Below are 19,271 nucleotides of genomic sequence, written 5' to 3' on the forward strand. Positions count from 1 at the left end.
AGGAACGTGTCTTTTCTCTTTCAAAATTGATTGAAATTAATTGATTTATCTGAATTGGAAAATCTAAAAAAATAACATTTGAATCAAAACAATTTAGTTTTGTTTTTCTTTGATTTTGCTTCGTACAGGTAACATGTATTGTGTATGGATGGCCGAATCAAAACGTTGTTTACTTTGTTACACATTGTACAGCCCTGCACACTCTTTTGACATTACATAAAAATGACATTAAGCAATGTTACATACAACACATAACAACAAATACATGCACAATGGAATGAGTCAATATACGACGAATCTGAGCTAGTTTCTGTCAAATACCCAAAACAGTAAATAATACACAGGGCAAAATTGTGGTATTTGTCTTTTGATTCTACAAAAGTGTAGCTGCCCATTTATTATTATTTTTTATCGTGAAAATTCTAGATATATTTCATATGGTGCTCATTGGTTTCTAATTGATAAATAAGATGGATAAAACATACGTCGCAAACCGAACAAAGAACAATTAATTTAACAAAATGAAAAAAAGAAATTGATCAAAGATCAACCTTGTTTTGTGTTCGTCCAATATTTTGCGTAGTTTCATTAATCTTAACCAGTTTCAATTTCGCGCAGTATTAATGACATGCAAGCGTTTTCGTTGTGGAGTGAATCTTTCCACAGACTTTATGTCGTCGAACTTTAAGCGAAAAAAAAAGTAAATAAAAAAAAGTGAAAATGAATTCAATGCCATCATCAGCAGCACGTTTAATTGTGCCAAATGCCACCAAAAAGCAAATTACAAAATTTGAAGAGGCTGAACATATACACCGACAACTATTGTACGATTTGATGTCATCAATTTACGAATACATATTGATATTGACATCTCAGGCTAAAATCAATTATGAAACAGTGGCGGAAACAGGACATAGAACAAGTGAAACACCACATACAAGTACTGATAATCGCCTTACATCAAATGTTGAATCACTTTTATTGCATATTCATTCGTGTCTCGAGCAAATATTTTTAAATGGTCTACGTATTTTTAAGCCCGACGTAAGTAAATCGTAGAGTAAATATCAATGCAACGACTTTGTTTCTTTGATCAATTTTAACGAAGCATTGCATCATTTCGAATTTGCATTTGAATTATTCACACACAAAAATGTGAGTGATTTGTGATAGGAAATGTGTACTATGTGTACGCATATAAATATATATTACAGAAATTCCAGTGATCCTGATAAGTCGTAATCAATGTTATAATTGTTGGAATAATTTGCAAGCGATTTATGTTTCTTTTTGAACAATATTCTTTGATAAGTGGTTAGCACTTCTGAATAGAAAACTTACATCATTTTTTTTACTTACATCATTGTTTTTATTTTCAACAGAAATCACCGGATCTGTGGCGATTCTTTGAGGCATTGAATTGGATTAATCCCCACATGACAGTTTCAATTGGAAGTCAAGCATTTAGCAGCACGAGTACGGTGAAACGAGTTCAAGCTCCAAAGAGTTCTCGCATACGAAACGACAAAGCGCTTATGTGGCTGTATGAAAATTTACTAACGCATCAATTAAAATCCAAACTAAAATGCATTTTATCCGATCATGAACACTTGACCAATTGTTTCGAAGTGACGCTTGCATTTTTCGGTAGTAAGAAATTTGTTGAGGCCTTGTACATTTGCTTAAATGCATTCGATAAAAAACAATACGACATTCTTTTACAAATCGACCAAAATTTATATCTTAGTGTTATTAATGAATCTATAAAAAATTCGACATCCATTACGTTAACAACGACGACGACGACAAAGACAACAAATGACAAAATGAGCAAACACAACAGTGAAATATCAAAAGAAACCAGTGAATTTTGTGATAGTAAATATACCAGTAAATCTAGTTTGAAAAAGTGTGATGACTTCGTATCACATTTTACAAATAAATTGATAACAAATCGAAAAAGTCGCAGCGTACGATCACATTGTAAAATAAAACATTGTATTAGCTTAAAATTGCGAAAATTTGTTAGTTTACCTGATTTGAGTAGACAATCAAAAGTTGGTATTCGAAATATTGTGCGCACTCGATCTCAAACTATACGTATTAAATCACATCGCTTAAAATTAACAGCTGAAAATTTGGCCATAAATGATCGACAAAAAATCACTGAATTTAAAATCGATAAACGAAAGATATCATCATCATCGGCTCGTTTTGATCAATTAAATGCCATCGCTGTTGATGATTTACAGCCGATAAATCTCGTTAAATGTGATGACATTAAAATCTACACCGATCGACGTAGTGAGAATTCAACAAGTTCTCTACAAGAATATAATAAACCAACGAAAACGATTGGATTAGTTAAAAGTAATAATTTATTGCCATATTTAAATACGTCACATGCATCGTCGACTGTATCAAATTCACCGGGCAAAAAACTCGCTTCGAATTCAGCACCTGGTGATTTTGCATCCTTTTTCGCAGCGAACGGAGCCAAAATTGAAAATCGTTATCACCACAACACAATTTTCGATAATATTGAGTCTAGTACGTCATCACCGCTGTGTAACCATGATCAATGCGCAAATTTAATTCCAAATCGAGGTCAAAGTCTGACATCATACCTACAGGAAGCACAACGTACGCGACGAAATATCACTGATCTTGAACGGGAGAATGCACATTTTACTCTATCAGATGCCATTATTTCAGCCATTGAAGAAATCAAATGCAGCCGAATGGAACGGAAAATAGAAAAACAACACAAAGCCACCATCAAAGCCAAAATCAAGAAACGAAAATCTCATCAGCGTCCAATGAAAAATTGGATTTTTGGCGACGAAGAAAACTGTGATAAAAACAATATAACTGCAACGGATGATGATACATCTTCATACTTATCGTTATCGGAGGGAGATGAAAAATTATTATCGTCCAGTGAATCGGATTCAAATATATCAAGCAGTAGTGATACAACCACGGCCAGCAATGTTGGTGATTTAAAACGATTAAAGGTAATTTTTTCACAGTCGGAGCATAATCTCTTTCAGTCGCTTTAACTATTTTTGGTGTTTCTCATAGATTTTCTCGGTATCATCACACAGTATTAATGATCATTCAGCGTTTGCTGAATGGGCAGAGAGTAGTATCGAAACGCTAACAGCCGAAGGTATTGCTTTAAGTTTAATATCAAAATTCAAGGATTATCAACTTCCTCGTGCGGCTGACCTACTATTGAATACGACTGATAGCGATGTACGTTCATTATTGGATGCTACTTCGAATGGAAAACACCATCAAATTCCATATCAACGCGGTACGGAGCAATGGGCACCGCCTCGACCCCAAATAATCTTTACAAGGCATCCAGTACCAGAGTAAGGAACAAATCAAATTCAAAAACTAACTCTTATCTAATGATCATTTCTTTACTTTAGTCGCCGTAGTTTACTTGAGCAACAGAACCAACGATGTGCAGGATGTGGAATGTTCATCGATAAAGAATTTCTGTACAGTTTACGTTATTGTGAATATACAGCGAAATATCATTGCACAGGTGACAGCCAATTATCTAATTTTGCGAATAGTTCATTGTTCAAATGTAATGCATTTCGATACATTCACAGGTTGTCATCGAAATCAAATCTCGGCGATACCGGCACGTGTTTTGGATCGGTGGGTTAAAATTGATTGACACATATTTTTCATCATTTTTCATTTTATACAAATAATCACCTTTCAAATGCAACGCTTTTTTTCTCACTTGTCACCTAATTGCAACAATTAACATTTAAATGATTCAAATATCAATTGATTTACAGATGGGACTTTTCGTGCCACCCCGTCAGTGTATTTTCGTATCGTTTGCTTGATCAAATATGGAAAGTTCCACTGTTTCGTTTGCCGGATTTAAATAAAGAATTGTACGGCCGTGTTCGAGCGTTGCGATATTGCCGATTGCGTCGTTTGCAATTGAAGTATGTGTACGATTTCATTCAAACCTGCCGTTTTGCCGACGATGATAAGTAAATTGCCTCACTTCAAATATTTAAAATGCTGATTAACATGCATTATTTGATATTATATTTTATATTTTTGCTCGTTTTATTGTAGAAATAAAATCGAATTTGATAGCGTACCGTCTTATATTTATGATGATCACGATAATTGGTCCATGAATGATTTTGTCAATGTGCGCAATGGAAGTTTTGCGTCAAAAATCAACAGCATCATATTGAAGGGTGAAGAGCATGTATTCAATTGCGAGGTATCCATTCAAAAATGTCGTGTTTTCTAAACACCAATTCAAAAGATTTTTTTTCTCAAATATTATTTTCTCTTTTTTTTGGGTAGCTATGCACTGCCCATGGATTTATTTGCGAGTATTGTGCTGATAAACAAGTGATATTTCCGTGGCAATTGAAGGTACATGGGTTAAACTTTGCATATGACACCTTCGATTCTATTAACTTATTACTTTCAGGTTACACGATGTGTAAAATGTGGCTCTTGCTCTCATACGTCTTGTTCGAAAGATCACCAATGCCTCAAATGCCAAAGATTAGAGAAGCGAAAGAAAAACTAAACATCTGCTTTGAATTATAGATCATTCGTTGATGTATATATATATATTTTTTATTGATGTGTAATAAAATAAAATTCTATTTTTTTGTTGTTGAAAAATAAACTAAAATAAAAAAAAGACACCACCAACCAGTCCTTAATCTATGCTGCTTCTATCTAAGTTTTCGTATCATTTTCAGTCTTATTCCAGTGAGTAGTTTTTCGGGTGTTTGATTTAATATCATTCAAATGTTGCATTGCCTGCGCATCATCTTGGTGATTTGTTTGCCGAGTATTTGTTCGTTTTTCGGGTCCAATAATCCACAATAGACTGGCAAAGAAAAATGTAGCATACAGCCAACTGACCGTCATTACGACTAATAAAAGTATTCCAATTTGTTTGTACGCGAGCACACTTGAAAAGAACAAGAAAACGGCAGCAATTATTGTTGTTGTAGCCGCCATTAGCGTTGGACCAATCATATGCGTTAGCGTATATTCAGTGGCTGATTTTCGATCCTTTTTCTCGCTCAGCTGATAGTTTAATGCGTAATGCAGCACAAAATCGATGCCAAGACCGATTGCCGTATTTACCGCTATCGATTCCAATATATTAAGTTTCCATTCGAGCAGCACTAACACAGCCATCGTTGAGAAAATTGTAAATATCACGGTTAATACAGCATACAAACTTAGGCGCACATTCATTGTAAATAATAGCAATGCAATTAGCGATGAAAGAATTGCGATGGCAGCTCCAATTATTGTTCCCGACGACAATGTCTGCTGCAAATCGAAAAAACCGAGTTCACTTGTAAACCAGCCTGATTTCAACGAATCCGGTGCACTTTTCAGCATATCATTAAACCAGTTTTCAATGCCAATTGAAAAATTCTTCATCTCCGTGTACGATGTACTGAACGGTTGAGTGCTTTCGTATTCTATGATCAGAGCTCGGATTGATGAATGACTCTCAGATTCCGTTAATGTTTCGTTTTTCGATTCGAGTGCAGAAATTCGTTCGAATTTCGGACCCGATACGCCTGGAATGAAAATGTAACGGGATCGATGTAGAGAAGATATCATTTCAGGTAGACATCGTTCGAACACTTCAGGTTTGTATGGAAATTTCTCTTCTTCACAACATGGAGCTCGACTTGAATTTGACATTGGATCGTAACAACTGGAATACAAAGAAATTACCAATAACAATAAGAAAATTCGATTTTGTATTTTTCATAAAAGTTAACAGCGCTCCAATATTGAATCAATTCATACCGTTTGTTCATGTTTTCAATTAAGTTTTCGATGTAACAACTCGACAAAATACCGGGCACATTATTTGATTGAAAAAAACTTTGCTGCTTAATAGTACTGCAGAAATGGTGCATCCATTGTTGGGCTTCGATCGACGATAAGTTCAATTTTTGTTGCAAATGCAACGAACCTTTTGAAGACGGTATCAAGTGGTTGCCGTCATCTATTGCATCAATGCCCCACACAAATCGAATGGGCAATTTAAATGTTTCAGCTTCCTAGATCGATAACAAAAATAATGCAATGCATTGAATAATAACATAATACGTTTCATTTTCGTCACATTTGTCTTACCGTAAAACTTTTTTCAAACCGATACCAATGTCGATATTTGCTGTCGTACAATTCGAAGTGGTGATGACTATTCAATAATTGAAATGTTTGTGAATCTGGCGGCTTTAATTTTGGATAATATAACACAATGACTCCACTCGATATGCCAATTATAACTGCAGAAAAAAATTAACGTAGATATACATGGCACTTGACTTACACGTGTGGATTAAACAAGAGTTACTTACAAAAAATAACAAGAAATATAAATTTGAACTTCTTAACCACACGAATAATAGCCTGTTCCATTGAGTTTCCGAACCGTTCGATCAAAACATTTATCGAATCGACGTACGACTGCCAACATTTACACAATTGCATATTCATTTCTTCAACAATTATGACAGTGGCAGGCAGCCAGGTCATCATCAATACGTAGTTTACCATAATTACAGTTGCAGCATATATACTAAAAATATATTACAAATTAAAAATAGTGAATATATTTGCATTTGCAAATACGCGACCTACCTAAAGCACTGAATGGCTGTAATTGGACTGGAATAAGATGCCATAAAAGCGTGTGCCGTAGTCAAGGATGTGACGAATATTGATTTTGCTGCATGCTACGATTTAGAATTAACTATTAATCAATAAATTTGTCATTGATATTAAATCGTACTCCACCTCCATTGTGTTGGTCACCAAAAATATTAACTTTTTCGCACTTCGTTTGGGTAAGTGTTTTGCTGTTGTATCCCATTCGTCGGCAGATAAACGCCATTCTTTCACATAAATAAAACAATCATCGGCACCAATACCTTATTAAAAATGAACATAGTTTCAATTAGTCTCTTCAAAAATGTATTAGATTAAGATATTTACTCACCAACAATTACGATAATTGCCAATAGATTCATAAACGGAAAATATGGAAGCTGAAGAACGACTTGATACACAAAATAGGCTACACCAACCGAAAGGACATTTGCAATCACCGTCGAAATTGTGATCAAAATTGAATTTGTATATATTAAAATACATTTCAAGACACAGATAGCACCCAAGCCGATCAACCAGCAACCATTTGAGAATAGCAAATCATCAAACAATTCATTTTTCAATCCCATATCAATACCAACCACTGAAATCACCTCATTATTTTCGATCGCTGGCACAATATCATAATAATATGGCAATATTTTGGTGGTTTTTGCAATTGGTAAAAATAGCATTGTTGACGCCAATATATTTGTTTCCTAAAAACAAACAAAGAAAAAAAAAACAGTAAATGATGAGCAATGAATTCGTCATAATCGTATTTAGGGACCGATGTACTCACATTAAACTTGTTATCGGTTAAAAAATGTAAGATTTGATAGACCGCATTGAATTGCATACATTTTGATGGAACAGAACACTTGAAGTATTCACAATCACTTTTTAGACTTCCGTTCATGTAGTAATTGTAACAATCATTCAGCAGCCCATTCGCTAGCGATAAATCACTCTCCTGTTTCGAAAATATTAAAATTCATGGACATTTGCTGTCAATTATAAATATGAGACTTCTCGCACCTCAATATCCGAACAACTCGTTTTATTTGACAGAAGTGCGATATAGTTTGGTATGCTCCACGAACGGCAACATTCTTTGGAGTGTGCTTTCAACTGACAAAATCCCCTGTAGCTCTCAATTTTGGTTAACTTTTTATCTAGTTCACATATTGCTTGCATGGCATCCATTTTCAAAAGAGTTGAATTTCCATTGGATCTCATCAAAACCATGTGTGTGTATTCACGATCTGCCCAAATAGTTGCGTAAAAATGCATAAAATATATTTCAAATATTCGTTAGTGAAAAAACGTCTCTTTTTCTTACTTGGAGCATCACAGAAATAAGCATCGTTCATCTGTTCTAGCTTCTTGCGTTTGTTTTTTCCTGATTTTCGTGCATTTTTCCTTGTCTTGTCACTGCTTTCTTCCGCACCATTCGAATCATCCACAATATTTGGATTGATTGAAAGCGAACTATTTTTGTCACCAAGAAATTTGGCCAATTTATGTTTTTTATGCAGTTTGTCAACATTTTTCACAGGTTTTGTGGGTTTGGTAAACTGTTTTCATTGACAAAAGATTTGTATCATTTGTATTCAAAGTGAAGAAGAAATGTTCAGTGCTTACATTTTGTCGAAACACAGTTTTTTCGTATAAATTCGATGTGAGTGTACCGCTTGGTCGTAGTTCTTCCAATAAATGATGCCAGGCAGTCAATCGACTGGCAATCGGAGTTCCACGTGATTCAAATCCCTTTTGTTTTCACATGCAAACAAATAATAATGCCAAATCAATTCATTTAAATATCATTTAAACACCAATGAAATGTTTACCAGAGCAGGATCTGTAAAATCCGGTAATTCCTTAAATGTCAATGCAATAAATATACAAACACTTGACAAAATGAACACAATCGATGCCACCCATCGCGGACGCAATGCTAACAACTTATAGTACCAAAGCATCATTTTGATAATTATTTATTATCGAATGCAATCGTCCATTTCAAAATGCATAATCCACAATTAAATACACCAAAATTAAAATTTAAAATTAAAAAAAAACACACACAAATGCTGTACAAATGAATTTTGCCGACAGTAAAATATCGATATGTTTGTTGCGGTGTATGAGTATATTTTTAGTCATCGCCACCTGTTGTTGTCAACTTTTGTTTATAATTTATCTCTCTTTCTCTGTCATTTGCATAGTCATGTTTGTGTGTGTTGTCATGCAGTCGTCTCACTTTAACGTTGGCCACTATTGTTATAGTGTCTTATGTTTTTGCTTTGGTCAATAAGACATTTCATCGCTTTCGTTTCTATCCAATTCGTCTCTTTCTTGCGTTTATATCCAGGGAAGAAAAGGAAAAGAGTGCGTTCCACATATCTCGATCATTACAGTAGTTCAGCATGATACATGTAAGACAACATAAAATACCTTCACTTGAATTTCAAATAAAATTCCATCATCTGCAAGAAAAAAACAAAATTTTGTTCTAGAATAAAAAATTTCGTTGCGATTTTTTTGCGATGCTGGAAAATATCACATCAAACGTAAAATAGATTGATCAAAATTGCAATAGAATTTTTATTGTTGGCATGATTAAAGTTTTTTGATGACATGAGCGAGCCATATAATGACTTTACGTAGACTTTTCCTGATAGCGCACATCAGCCAATACAGACAAAATCAACTCGTTGCGTGCAAACATCGAGAATTTGAATCAAACAATGGGTTCAATTTAGTGTATGTTTATTGTATGGTTTTCAAATTAGATGAATTGACAGTTTATTATTAATTTTAAGCTGAACTGCCGGTAGCACAGCATTAACTTTTGATTTACATATTATTTACAATTTGGTTGTTTATTTCTGCTGTTCGGTTATTTTATTTCATTTTTTTCGTCGACATTTTCGATCAGAATGAAATGCACTTGAATTCAACTTGTTATTTATAGGGCGACGTGTATTGGTCATAACATGCAATCTGTTCAGGTGGACATGCAAATTGCAAATTAAATGAAATTATCTATGCGACTAATTTGACACTGGTGTGCAACTTTGATCGCATTAAATGAATTTTCCACTACATGTCTTATCATCGCATCAAATTCATTTCAACGATCATCGTTATGTGCAAATTGAAAGAAAAAAAAATCCGACAAAAAACTCAAACAACACAAATACCACAATACCAACACACAACCTTCGACATTATCGAACAAAGAGATGATTATAAAACGTATATGTTTTCAGCTATGTAGTTTTTTTCTCGTTTGTCGATTTTATTTCCGAAGGGAGTATGAAGCTACTATTGTGCATTCCAATTAATTTGTCTTTGTCATGCGTCTTTTACATTCATATGGAATTCGATTGAATCTTAACAGTGTGCAATGCATGAAAGTGCATAGATTCACCTCAAACTATATGGGCGGTTAATTTGTCTTTCTTTTATTGAATACGCGAATTGAAATGAAAAAACTTTGCTCATTGCAAGCGCTTGTCGTGTAATGACGTGTGTTTGTTTCTTGTGATAAAGTCCTCTCATCGCGCGACTGATCTTGTCTTCCCTTCTTATTTGCTAATCTCAATGGTTATTTGCCACTTTTTTTTATTGCGCACTATTGTTTTGCGATTGTGGAACGGGTCGTTTATAAATCACCCGTTTTCTCGTTTAATAAAAACGTGACATCATTTATGATCTGTATTGGACCCTCTATTTTATTTTGTCAGCAAAATGATAACCCAATTATTGCTGATGCCAAATAAAAATTTGCTATTATTTTGCAATTGTCTTTCGTGCGAGATTTAACAAACATTGCTCCTTGTTTTTCAACATTTTTTCGTTTAAAGCCATCGCTGTGAATTCACGTGATTTTTCTGGCAGATTTTCCAAGACTCTTTTTTATTTACCAACAATTATTTACTGTTTTAACGACATTATGGCGGCGTGATGTAAATATTCGTCATATTTTATTGCCCAATTCTCTGTTTTTTTTGCACCGGTTTTGTTGAGTTTTGGAATCTTCAAAAAAGAGTAAATAAACACTGTACTCTATCATTTAGAAGCATAATACATGATATTGTCTCATGTAATCATCAGAATTTGATACAGTGTTTCAATCCACAAGCATTATTATTTGTAGCAAAATCAATTTATTTCGTTTTTACCCGCATATGAAAATAGTAATTCTAGATTAAAAATAAGCCACTGAATTGTGCAACTGTTTATGAATCAAATAAAAACAACCTTGAAATGAAGACGCGTCCTTTTCCGATTCATAAGTAAGGTTTCACAAGATTGTTTACTACTTTCGTACTTTTCTCCATTAAACAATAATATAGAATGTTTGTTATATAAATGACATATTTGATCAACGCATGTAAAAGGCCGGCTTGAAAAATGATACATTTGTTTGCTTTCGTTGATGAGAAGCGAGATTCAGTTTGAAAGTTAGCGACAATTTTTCATTTGTTTGAACCTGAACACTCGAGAGTAAATTTTATGACATGAGCGTTGCTACGCTGAATGGATTGATTTATAATGGGCAAATATGTTTTCCCGGCATTGTTTCATTTGTCGCCGATGCAGATTTAGCTTGAGTATTATATTTGAATAAAAATGGAGTAAGGTTGTGTAAATGGAGCAAATTGACGCCAAGACTTACAATTAGGTTAACATCACATGAAACTCGGATATTCTCAAACAATTGAGATAACATTTATACAATAAATCTAATAAAAATATGTTTAAAATACGGTCAACAGGTGATGACGTAGTGAACGTCATTGTATGATGACTGATGACGTTTTCTATTTTATAGTATTTCAAATGCTTTTTTCTCGTCAAAAGATAAACTATTTAAGGTAATTAATAATAGTTGTGGCTAAAAATAGAATTCCGTTTATTTTGCCACTTTTTCAAGACAACACAGCAAGTGTGTCGAAACCAAACTTGACTACGTGCTGCTTTCGGCAGTCTCAAAAAAAAAATCAATGAAATAGTCAGCTCCCAAGAAAACAACATCATATCGTTTGGGTGCCATTATTGTGATAATTTTTTTATCTTGTCGCATTTCAAACGACGCACTGAAAGCCACTCAACTACTTTATTTGACATGGGCCTTGTTTGTTATGAACACAATAAGAAGAGAAAACAACAACGATTAACAACAAGAACAAGAGCAAGGCAGCAAAGAATTTGTGCGCAAAGTCTTGAAATTTGACATTTTGGCAATGTGATAAAGTTGACGGCACCATTTCAGAGAAGATTATGGGAATGATTTGCAACCGGCGCTCGATTGCCAGTAACAAGTAGCTAAGTAACCAAATAACAAAATCCATTTACAAGTACGTTTTACGAAGATGTGATATTTGCGAATGGGTTTATCGCCAAGTACAAAATGATTTGTCTGTATCAAATTTTATCTGCGTCTTGAAAATTCAGCATATTTTCGGATTTATATCGTGGAAATAAAAACGGTTCAAAGATCGGAACGAAATAATGATAACGTCTGGCCAGTCGGTCGCAAGTATGTTTTTTTTTTCATAAATTCGTCAATGTTAATCTATCGATAAAATGTGGCGAGGCGCAATCAAATTCGAATCCGTGTTATTTTTAATAATGACGAATCGATGTTGAAAATAAACGAATCGTTTTGATGGACATAGGGGAGAGACAGGGAGAATATAAATATTTGAACGAATTAATTGGATCATGCATTCTATTGTATTATATTTACGGAAGTAAGTGAATATTACCGAACGCTTCATCTGACAACAATGTGAATATGCTTAAGGCCTTAAAGAGTGTCTCAATAAATGTCACCTATTCGGTCTTCCTGCTTGTGTGATTTTTCCACACGGTTACAACGTTTCTGGCATTGAACAGGGTCATTTTGATCGACGTGTGTTTGTTCTGATATTACACGTGTATGCAAACACCTTTTCACTTCTAATTTTCGACTTTTACGATAAATTGATTCTTTAATCGTTTTCAATCATTTCAACAAATAAAAAATTTCTGCAAACAAATAGTCAGCTGGTTTGCATGGTATGCGCCAATTATTATGCTCACACTCTTAGATATTGTTAACTGATCCGTGTTTTCTAAGTAAAATTGATCATTTAGCGAAATGTAAACATGTCTCGTTAGCACAATTTGAACGATGACGCATTTAATTTTATAGTCTTGATTTAAATTCATTGTTATTATATTTTGTGTATCGTATCTTTTCACACAGTGAGTAGAAGATATAACAATTTGGTTATCTATTTCGTTTGTTTTCTTAAGCCTGGATCTATTTACTTATTTTCAATTTTACGCAAATAGAGTGTGGGACGTCAACTGTAAGTGACAAAAAAAGTATATGATGGTGTGAGAATGATGTGCTGATGATTATAAGATTGCATCGACGTAAGCTCAGATAAGTGATATTAACGTACAAATTATGCGTACAATGAAAAGGCGCTAACTAAGTATCAAACTACCTTTTCATAGAGAAAAATATAAACATTTATGAATAGTTAAGGAAAATTTCCATAATTCTCATAAATATGTGTGATATAATAGCCGATGTGGTTATAAAAAGTTTTCCACGCTTTTTTCGATGTATTATATCGATGTTTTCATCCATCGGTTCATCAACCGGAGTATTCGGGACTTGAAAATGTCAGTCTGAAGATGTGCTAATTTGTCTTGAACAGAAATACCAAAATATTCACGACTAGAATCTATTTGTTTTGACCATTTCTGTATATTCTAAGTCAATTGCTCGAGGACTAGAAGCTAGGGGAAAATGACTCGTTGTAAGTTCATAAGTATCTGTAAGTTTCACAAGTTCGCGCAAGAACTCTTGAGTTCTACATACATTTTTGTAAGTTCGTCCAAGTTTTACGTAAGTTCCTATAGATTACTAGTAAGTTTTTCAACGTCAGTTGAAAATCGCAGAATGTTGGAAATGGTAATAAATGTTAGTCATGTCGAATCAGATAGAAAATAATTTGTATAAATAAGTCGAGATAGTTTTCGGTGAAAAAATACCAAGAAATATAAATTCGTCTAATTAGACGTCATTTTTGAAAGAGTCGGTTTTGATAGTGAATAATCAGTAATGTATCTCAAAGATCCACAAAGAATTATTGCTTATGAGTCTATGAGTGTTGGGAGCGATGCTTCAATATCAAAATCAGGTCTTTTAAGGATGAAATCCAATTTACTAGGTAATTTTTATTTTAAAATGCGTTCTACTCTTTTGTACAAATTATTTGCGTGAGATGTAATTGAAAAAATTGACCAGCGTTGTGTCATTTGACTACTACATGTGCGACTGTTTCGGCATTTTAACGCATATCGAACATACAGCAGTGTGTTGATGTATATGGACAAAGCGTAAGTTCGTATAAATTCTCATAAGAAGCGTGCGATTTCATAAGTTCGTGTAAGTTTTTGTAAGTTTTTCGTACAATTCTATAGCTTTCGTCGAACTTATAAGTAGTCATTTTCCCCTAGACTAGAAGGTCGTCTGGTTGGCATAAAAACGCAATTTCTCATATGTTTATGATCACGTTTTTTTGGTGGCAAACAAAAAACTTCAATATTTGCGACGATTTCATTAATCTACTCTGCTCACAGTATTATTTACCAAATATTGAAATATTTTGCGATTTACGTGTGATTGTTGATTTTTCCATCATAATCTGACATGGCAAAGAAAGCGAAAATATTGACATGCCAATAAAAATATATAACACATACAGATGCATTCTTTGAATTTTGATTAGATAAATTTTTAGAGTTTCTTTAAAATGAAATCAAGATATTTCCATTTGTTTTGTATCATTACATGTGCAAATCTATAGTATTTGAAATGTCATACAATCTAGAAAACAATACCCTTTATTAGTTAATTGTTTCGAATAAGATTGTCTTGCTAAAATCATAAACATTCTGACGCAATTTCCTTTCTTCGAAACTTATCCACCAAATTCCTATGGCATTATTCTTGATTTTGATAATTGTTTTTTTTTTTCAACGATAAATTGCGGGTTTTGTCAAAGTTAAACGGTTTGGATGTGATGCTTTTCTTCTTCACACATAAATATAGTTCGAATGACGACAGAAAACTGGCAAAAATTCTCAAGTCTCATTTCCTACACACAGATACACAACTCAGTGCATTCGATATTTAATATTCAGGAAACCATTTGATAAACAACATAATGATAGATGTACTTCAGCGCTTCCATATTCATTACATTTTCTACATGATTATTCATTTTTTTTATTCTCGGTGTTTGTAAATAATTTGATACTTCCCCCATCTTCCAAGATGTTTCAATTCAATGAATGAAATTGTAAAATGATCAAAATGAGATGCTCATTTGTGATGAAAGATTATTTCAAATATATTTTTTGCTCTTTCTCTTTCACAAATGTGTGGATATCTAAACTTTTCGTTTTAAACACACAATGTAGTAAATAACGTTAAGTAGCAACTATTTCGATTTCAATGGAAATAAAAAAATTAATTGAAACAAATTGATAGTTTGATCTCCAAGGAGGCTGCACCAAACGTAAAGTGAATTGAATTGTTTTAAAAGACACGCTGTCTCGCTCGTTCTTCCTACATACGAATCCACTTTTCAAATCATCGATTGAGCGAAAAAGCTGGTTCAATCTGAACAAATCTCCTCTAGCTTTCGTTCTAAGTTTGTATGAAAAATTTTAATTGATTTGCCCGATGAACAAAGCAAAACGAAATGAAAACAAAAAAAAAAGGTTTTTTCTTTAAATACAACTGTTCGTGGTGCGTAAATTTTGAGCATGCGCTACAATTATTATATTTTAAAATAGTTTTAAGTACAATCTGGTACTATCTTGAATGTGATCAATACGATGTGACGTCGACTTCCATTGATTGTTTTAAATGATTCTCCATTTTTTTCTGCTGCTTTAAATTCATATTCCAGTCGCATCATGTCAACATTTCATATCGATGGAAAATGTGTGTTTCCTGTAATAAAAGCAACCGAGTGGAACCAATACACATCCGAGAGTGAATGAGACAAATTGATAACATTTAACGAGGCAACAAATAAAATACAAAATATAAACATATCCACAGCGGGGGCAGCGCAACAAACACAAAGTACTGTGAAAGATCTCATCGATAAGAGAGTAATGGAATCCATCAATAAAATCTAAAAATAGACACTTGGAAATGGGAAAATGACTGTACGGCGACTCATTATTTTGGTATTATTGATTGGAACCGGTCAAAAAACATTTTCGCTCATTAATAATTATGAATTTATTATAAAAATACAACGCTTTTCACAGTGTATGTCGATGTAGTTTTTGTTTTTGTTTTCGTGACGCACAGCAAACCATGAAAAATTGTGCTTTTTTATTGTTGATGCACGTTTGGTTTAAGGATTGTATAAACGAATCAAAATACACTAGTTAATTCAAATAAAATGAACGGCTGGTTAGTTTCCTAATGTTACGAAGTTCTAAATATAATAAATTTATTGTATTGGATCATGGTACCATTGTGTGGCCTAAAATGAAGAATCATTGCTATCGATTTCTTGGTGGCACGTGCGTGTAGATATAATGAACTATTTGCCTTGAGTATAGAATTTTCATCCGACAGCTTAACAAAGGTTTGATTTCTTTTCAACAATTTCTTTTTGGAGTTTTTTTTCATGTACTTCGCTGTGTACATGAGTAAGTTTTTCGTCCCTGGTGATTCATAAAAATGATAATAATCCTGATAACATATATACTCTGAGGCGAGTAACTCATGTGAAAAAGAAAGACAATGATAACTTTTTTTAAGCATAAATAATGATAAAACACGATCGAGATTAAGCTCATTCAAGCTCAATGAATATTTATGATGTGTAAGTATATAACAGTAAGTAGGCTGTTTTTCCATTGTTGTTAAATTGTTAACCGTTTTTTTCTCGTGTGTGTGTGTGCTTTCATCCGTCAGCAACAGGTAGTTCAAGTTGTCTGTATTTTTTATCGCCTTTCAAAAGCTACTTTTCGCACTCTTCAGTCGCAAGTGCTGTTGTAATCAAAAGCACAAATAAATAATTTTGAATTTTTTTTATTTACAATTTATTTGTTTACGTTTCGTTTTTCCATCTATATTCTCCTTGTACTCCCGTTTGTCGTTTTTTTTTTCTTCTTTGGGCTTTTTTTATTGATGCTCATTAGATCATGGCGTTGAATGCATGCGTATGTTAAATGATTGTATTTGAAAAAAAATAGACGATGGCTGTATTGGCGAATGGTTACATTGACTTCGTACGCAAACGAACAGTAACGACAACAACGACTACGACGATAATTGTTTGTCTTTGTCTATCTCTAGTCCATTCCATTGACTGTCTCTGTCATATCTCGTATCTGCCTACACACATACAATCATATTGGTTAGCTTTGTTGTGCATTATATTATAGGTGTATTGGTTTGGTGCGGCTGTGACTGTGCAGCCACTGCTTTGGGAAACAACAAAAAAGGCAATCGTATCACAGGTGTGCGGCATTCGACAACTTAAACGCTTATCGAAAAACACAAATTTTCAGTTGATCTTTCAATCTCGTACAGTTCAGATCGAAAAAATACCATTTAAATAACTGTCCTCAATATTTGAAAGAAACACCATTAATTTCATAGGAATTTTTTTGGTTTCGTTGATTTATAATCTACGTTTTATTTTTTTTTTTCATTCATTTCCGATTCACAAACAAAACCAAAATTATTGGTGAATAACAGTGATTTTTCGTTAAATTTTTTTTAACTTTCGCCGATATCAGTATTTTAAATTTTAAAGGAATTTCAATTGGGATTTTTCTTTTGATAAATTCAGACAAAAAATCAGTGATGTAAACTAATCGCCCCAATACCAGATATTTAAAAAGACACGAAAAACACTTAAAGGACATTTGATTCCAAAACAAAAGAGAAAATCCTTTTGCATATTTTACTGTGATAACGAGTAGAATTTACGCAACGGAAGAAAATCAATTTCACTAAAAATCATATTTTCGCTACAAAATAATATTTTGTGATAGCGATTCGGTGTGATTTTTTTGGCCAAAACACAAATTTAATATATAAATTTCTTGTGTGATCGTGACACATAAAAGGTACGGCCAAAATTTCGGTGTTTGGAGAAAGATTGTGTGGTGATAAAGTTCAGGTAAATTTTTGATAAAAATACATCTTTTTTTCAGTAATGATCACAACGGGCCACATAAATTAGTGATTTGTTTTTTTTTTTATTTTGCATATTTTCGTATTATTTATCGTTTCTTTTTTTTAAAACGTTCGGTTACAAGTGGCATACAGTTGAAATTATAACTGTTCACAAAACTACATGAGATGCACGTGACGTGTTCAAAAATTGCTTAGCGTTCATAATTATTTTCTATATTTTCGTTTTTTTTTGTGTTAATTTTTTTGTTGGACAAGCGTTCTCTCTTCCTCTAACCGCATCAATGAGAATTTTAATTTCAATTTTTTTTCCTGTGTTGGAATAATTTGTTATATAAACTATGATTAACTACAAAAAATTGGCAAATTTCGTGATTTTGATTGATTTATTGTGTTCGCTTTCAAAAAAAAAAAAAAAAAAAAAAAAAAAAATTTAAAAGGTATTTTCAAAAATAAAAAAAAAAAAACAACGAAAAAAATATATCTGTGGTGATAGGTGAATCTTCTTGTCTTAAAAAAAGTTATCGAACGGTTTATCGAAGTCGGCTTACCATTTCTCAATTCCAATTGCACACAAAAACGAATGGTGGAAACACATGTCGAAAAAAATTGTATTGCTATAACGTATGCAACGGAACACAAGGTTTCACACTTCGGACGATCGATATGATGAGACACACACAGTTAATAAGAAAAACAGACACAACACAAAATCAACACAATCGAAAATACGCAAATAAAATTTATAAACCGATTTTTATTGTGATGGGAATATTATTTGTTTAAGGCCATTTTGATTGTTTTTGCTGTGTGATTAGCCTATGATGTATATTTTCCATTTCATTTCTCTTTGTCATAATTCACACAAACCAAGCCGTTCAATTTACACACGCATGTACAGTAAAGCGCGCGTTCAATTTCGATGTCTGACCGAAAGACAATGAATTTTTGAAAATATTTACACATATCATGCATTTTGTAACTGAAATATGTCGACACATTGCACCAACAGATCACGTCACAATTTTTTTTGTTATATTTGATGTTTATTCTCATTCTAATTATTTAATTATGATTTCCTTCCCAAAAAAAAAACCAAAATTTTTACTGCCATTTTTAAACAATTATTTTAATGGCGCGTTGAGTTCCTTGAGATAGATGAGTGTTAAATGTGATCAAATCAATTTAAAAGCACGAGTTTTGTACGAATTTCCGTTTCAACGAGAAAACCGAATGCGTGAAACAAAGAAAGCTAACTCAAAAACCAGTCGAGTATTTTAATTTTTCAAACAAATTAACGATGACGTGTTTATTCGGTACAATTTTC

General features: G+C 33.1%; 3 protein-coding genes across 3 annotated transcripts in view; 2 read left to right on the top strand and 1 right to left on the bottom strand.

The window, feature by feature from the left end:
• The first annotated feature begins 279 nt into the window (after nt 1-279).
• Nucleotides 280-4,708, top strand: LOC116343962 (run domain Beclin-1-interacting and cysteine-rich domain-containing protein). Its single transcript, XM_031772300.1, has 9 exons — nt 280-1,044; nt 1,383-3,017; nt 3,085-3,380; nt 3,441-3,559; nt 3,630-3,678; nt 3,825-4,028; nt 4,117-4,270; nt 4,357-4,428; nt 4,487-4,708. The coding sequence occupies exons 1-9, from the start codon at nt 721-723 to the stop codon at nt 4,586-4,588; spliced, it is 2,955 nt and encodes a 984-aa protein (XP_031628160.1). The 5' UTR covers nt 280-720; the 3' UTR covers nt 4,589-4,708.
• On the bottom strand, nt 4,594-8,855 carry LOC116343961 (protein dispatched). Its single transcript, XM_031772298.1, has 12 exons — nt 8,547-8,855; nt 8,341-8,466; nt 8,039-8,273; nt 7,735-7,961; nt 7,499-7,669; nt 7,046-7,415; nt 6,844-6,977; nt 6,688-6,782; nt 6,405-6,625; nt 6,178-6,332; nt 5,845-6,101; nt 4,594-5,749 (listed from the first exon to the last, which is right to left on the bottom strand). The coding sequence occupies exons 1-12, from the start codon at nt 8,679-8,681 to the stop codon at nt 4,744-4,746; spliced, it is 3,132 nt and encodes a 1,043-aa protein (XP_031628158.1). The 5' UTR covers nt 8,682-8,855; the 3' UTR covers nt 4,594-4,743.
• Nucleotides 8,856-17,489: 8,634 nt separating this feature from the next.
• LOC116343888 (UNC93-like protein) overlaps nt 17,490-19,271 on the top strand; it is a 28,181-nt gene continuing 26,399 nt past the window's right edge. Inside the window, exon 1 of the mRNA XM_031772190.1 lies at nt 17,490-17,930. The gene's annotated coding sequence lies outside the window, so the exon portion shown is untranslated. The remainder of the gene's footprint in view (nt 17,931-19,271) is intronic.

Source organism: Contarinia nasturtii, unplaced genomic scaffold, assembly GCF_009176525.2.
Source record: "Contarinia nasturtii isolate CC-2019 unplaced genomic scaffold, AAFC_CNas_1.1 Cnas_scaffold_1037, whole genome shotgun sequence".
Taxonomy (NCBI): domain Eukaryota; kingdom Metazoa; phylum Arthropoda; class Insecta; order Diptera; family Cecidomyiidae; genus Contarinia; species Contarinia nasturtii.

Bases quoted from the DNA above. Each gene is read 5' to 3' on its own strand.
- LOC116343962 (XM_031772300.1), top strand. From the start codon at position 721: ATGAATTCAATGCCATCATCAGCAGCACGTTTAATTGTGCCAAATGCC. The intron at 3,560-3,629 runs GTGACAGCCAAT...ATACATTCACAG, and splicing joins AGCGAAATATCATTGCACAG to GTTGTCATCGAAATCAAATC. The intron at 4,271-4,356 runs GTATCCATTCAA...TTTTTTGGGTAG, and splicing joins AGCATGTATTCAATTGCGAG to CTATGCACTGCCCATGGATT.
- LOC116343961 (XM_031772298.1), bottom strand. From the start codon at position 8,681: ATGATGCTTTGGTACTATAAGTTGTTAGCATTGCGTCCGCGATGGGTG. The intron at 8,467-8,546 runs GTAAACATTTCA...TGAAAACAAAAG, and splicing joins ATTTTACAGATCCTGCTCTG to GGATTTGAATCACGTGGAAC. The intron at 7,670-7,734 runs GTGCGAGAAGTC...TTTTCGAAACAG, and splicing joins CGAGTTGTTCGGATATTGAG to GAGAGTGATTTATCGCTAGC.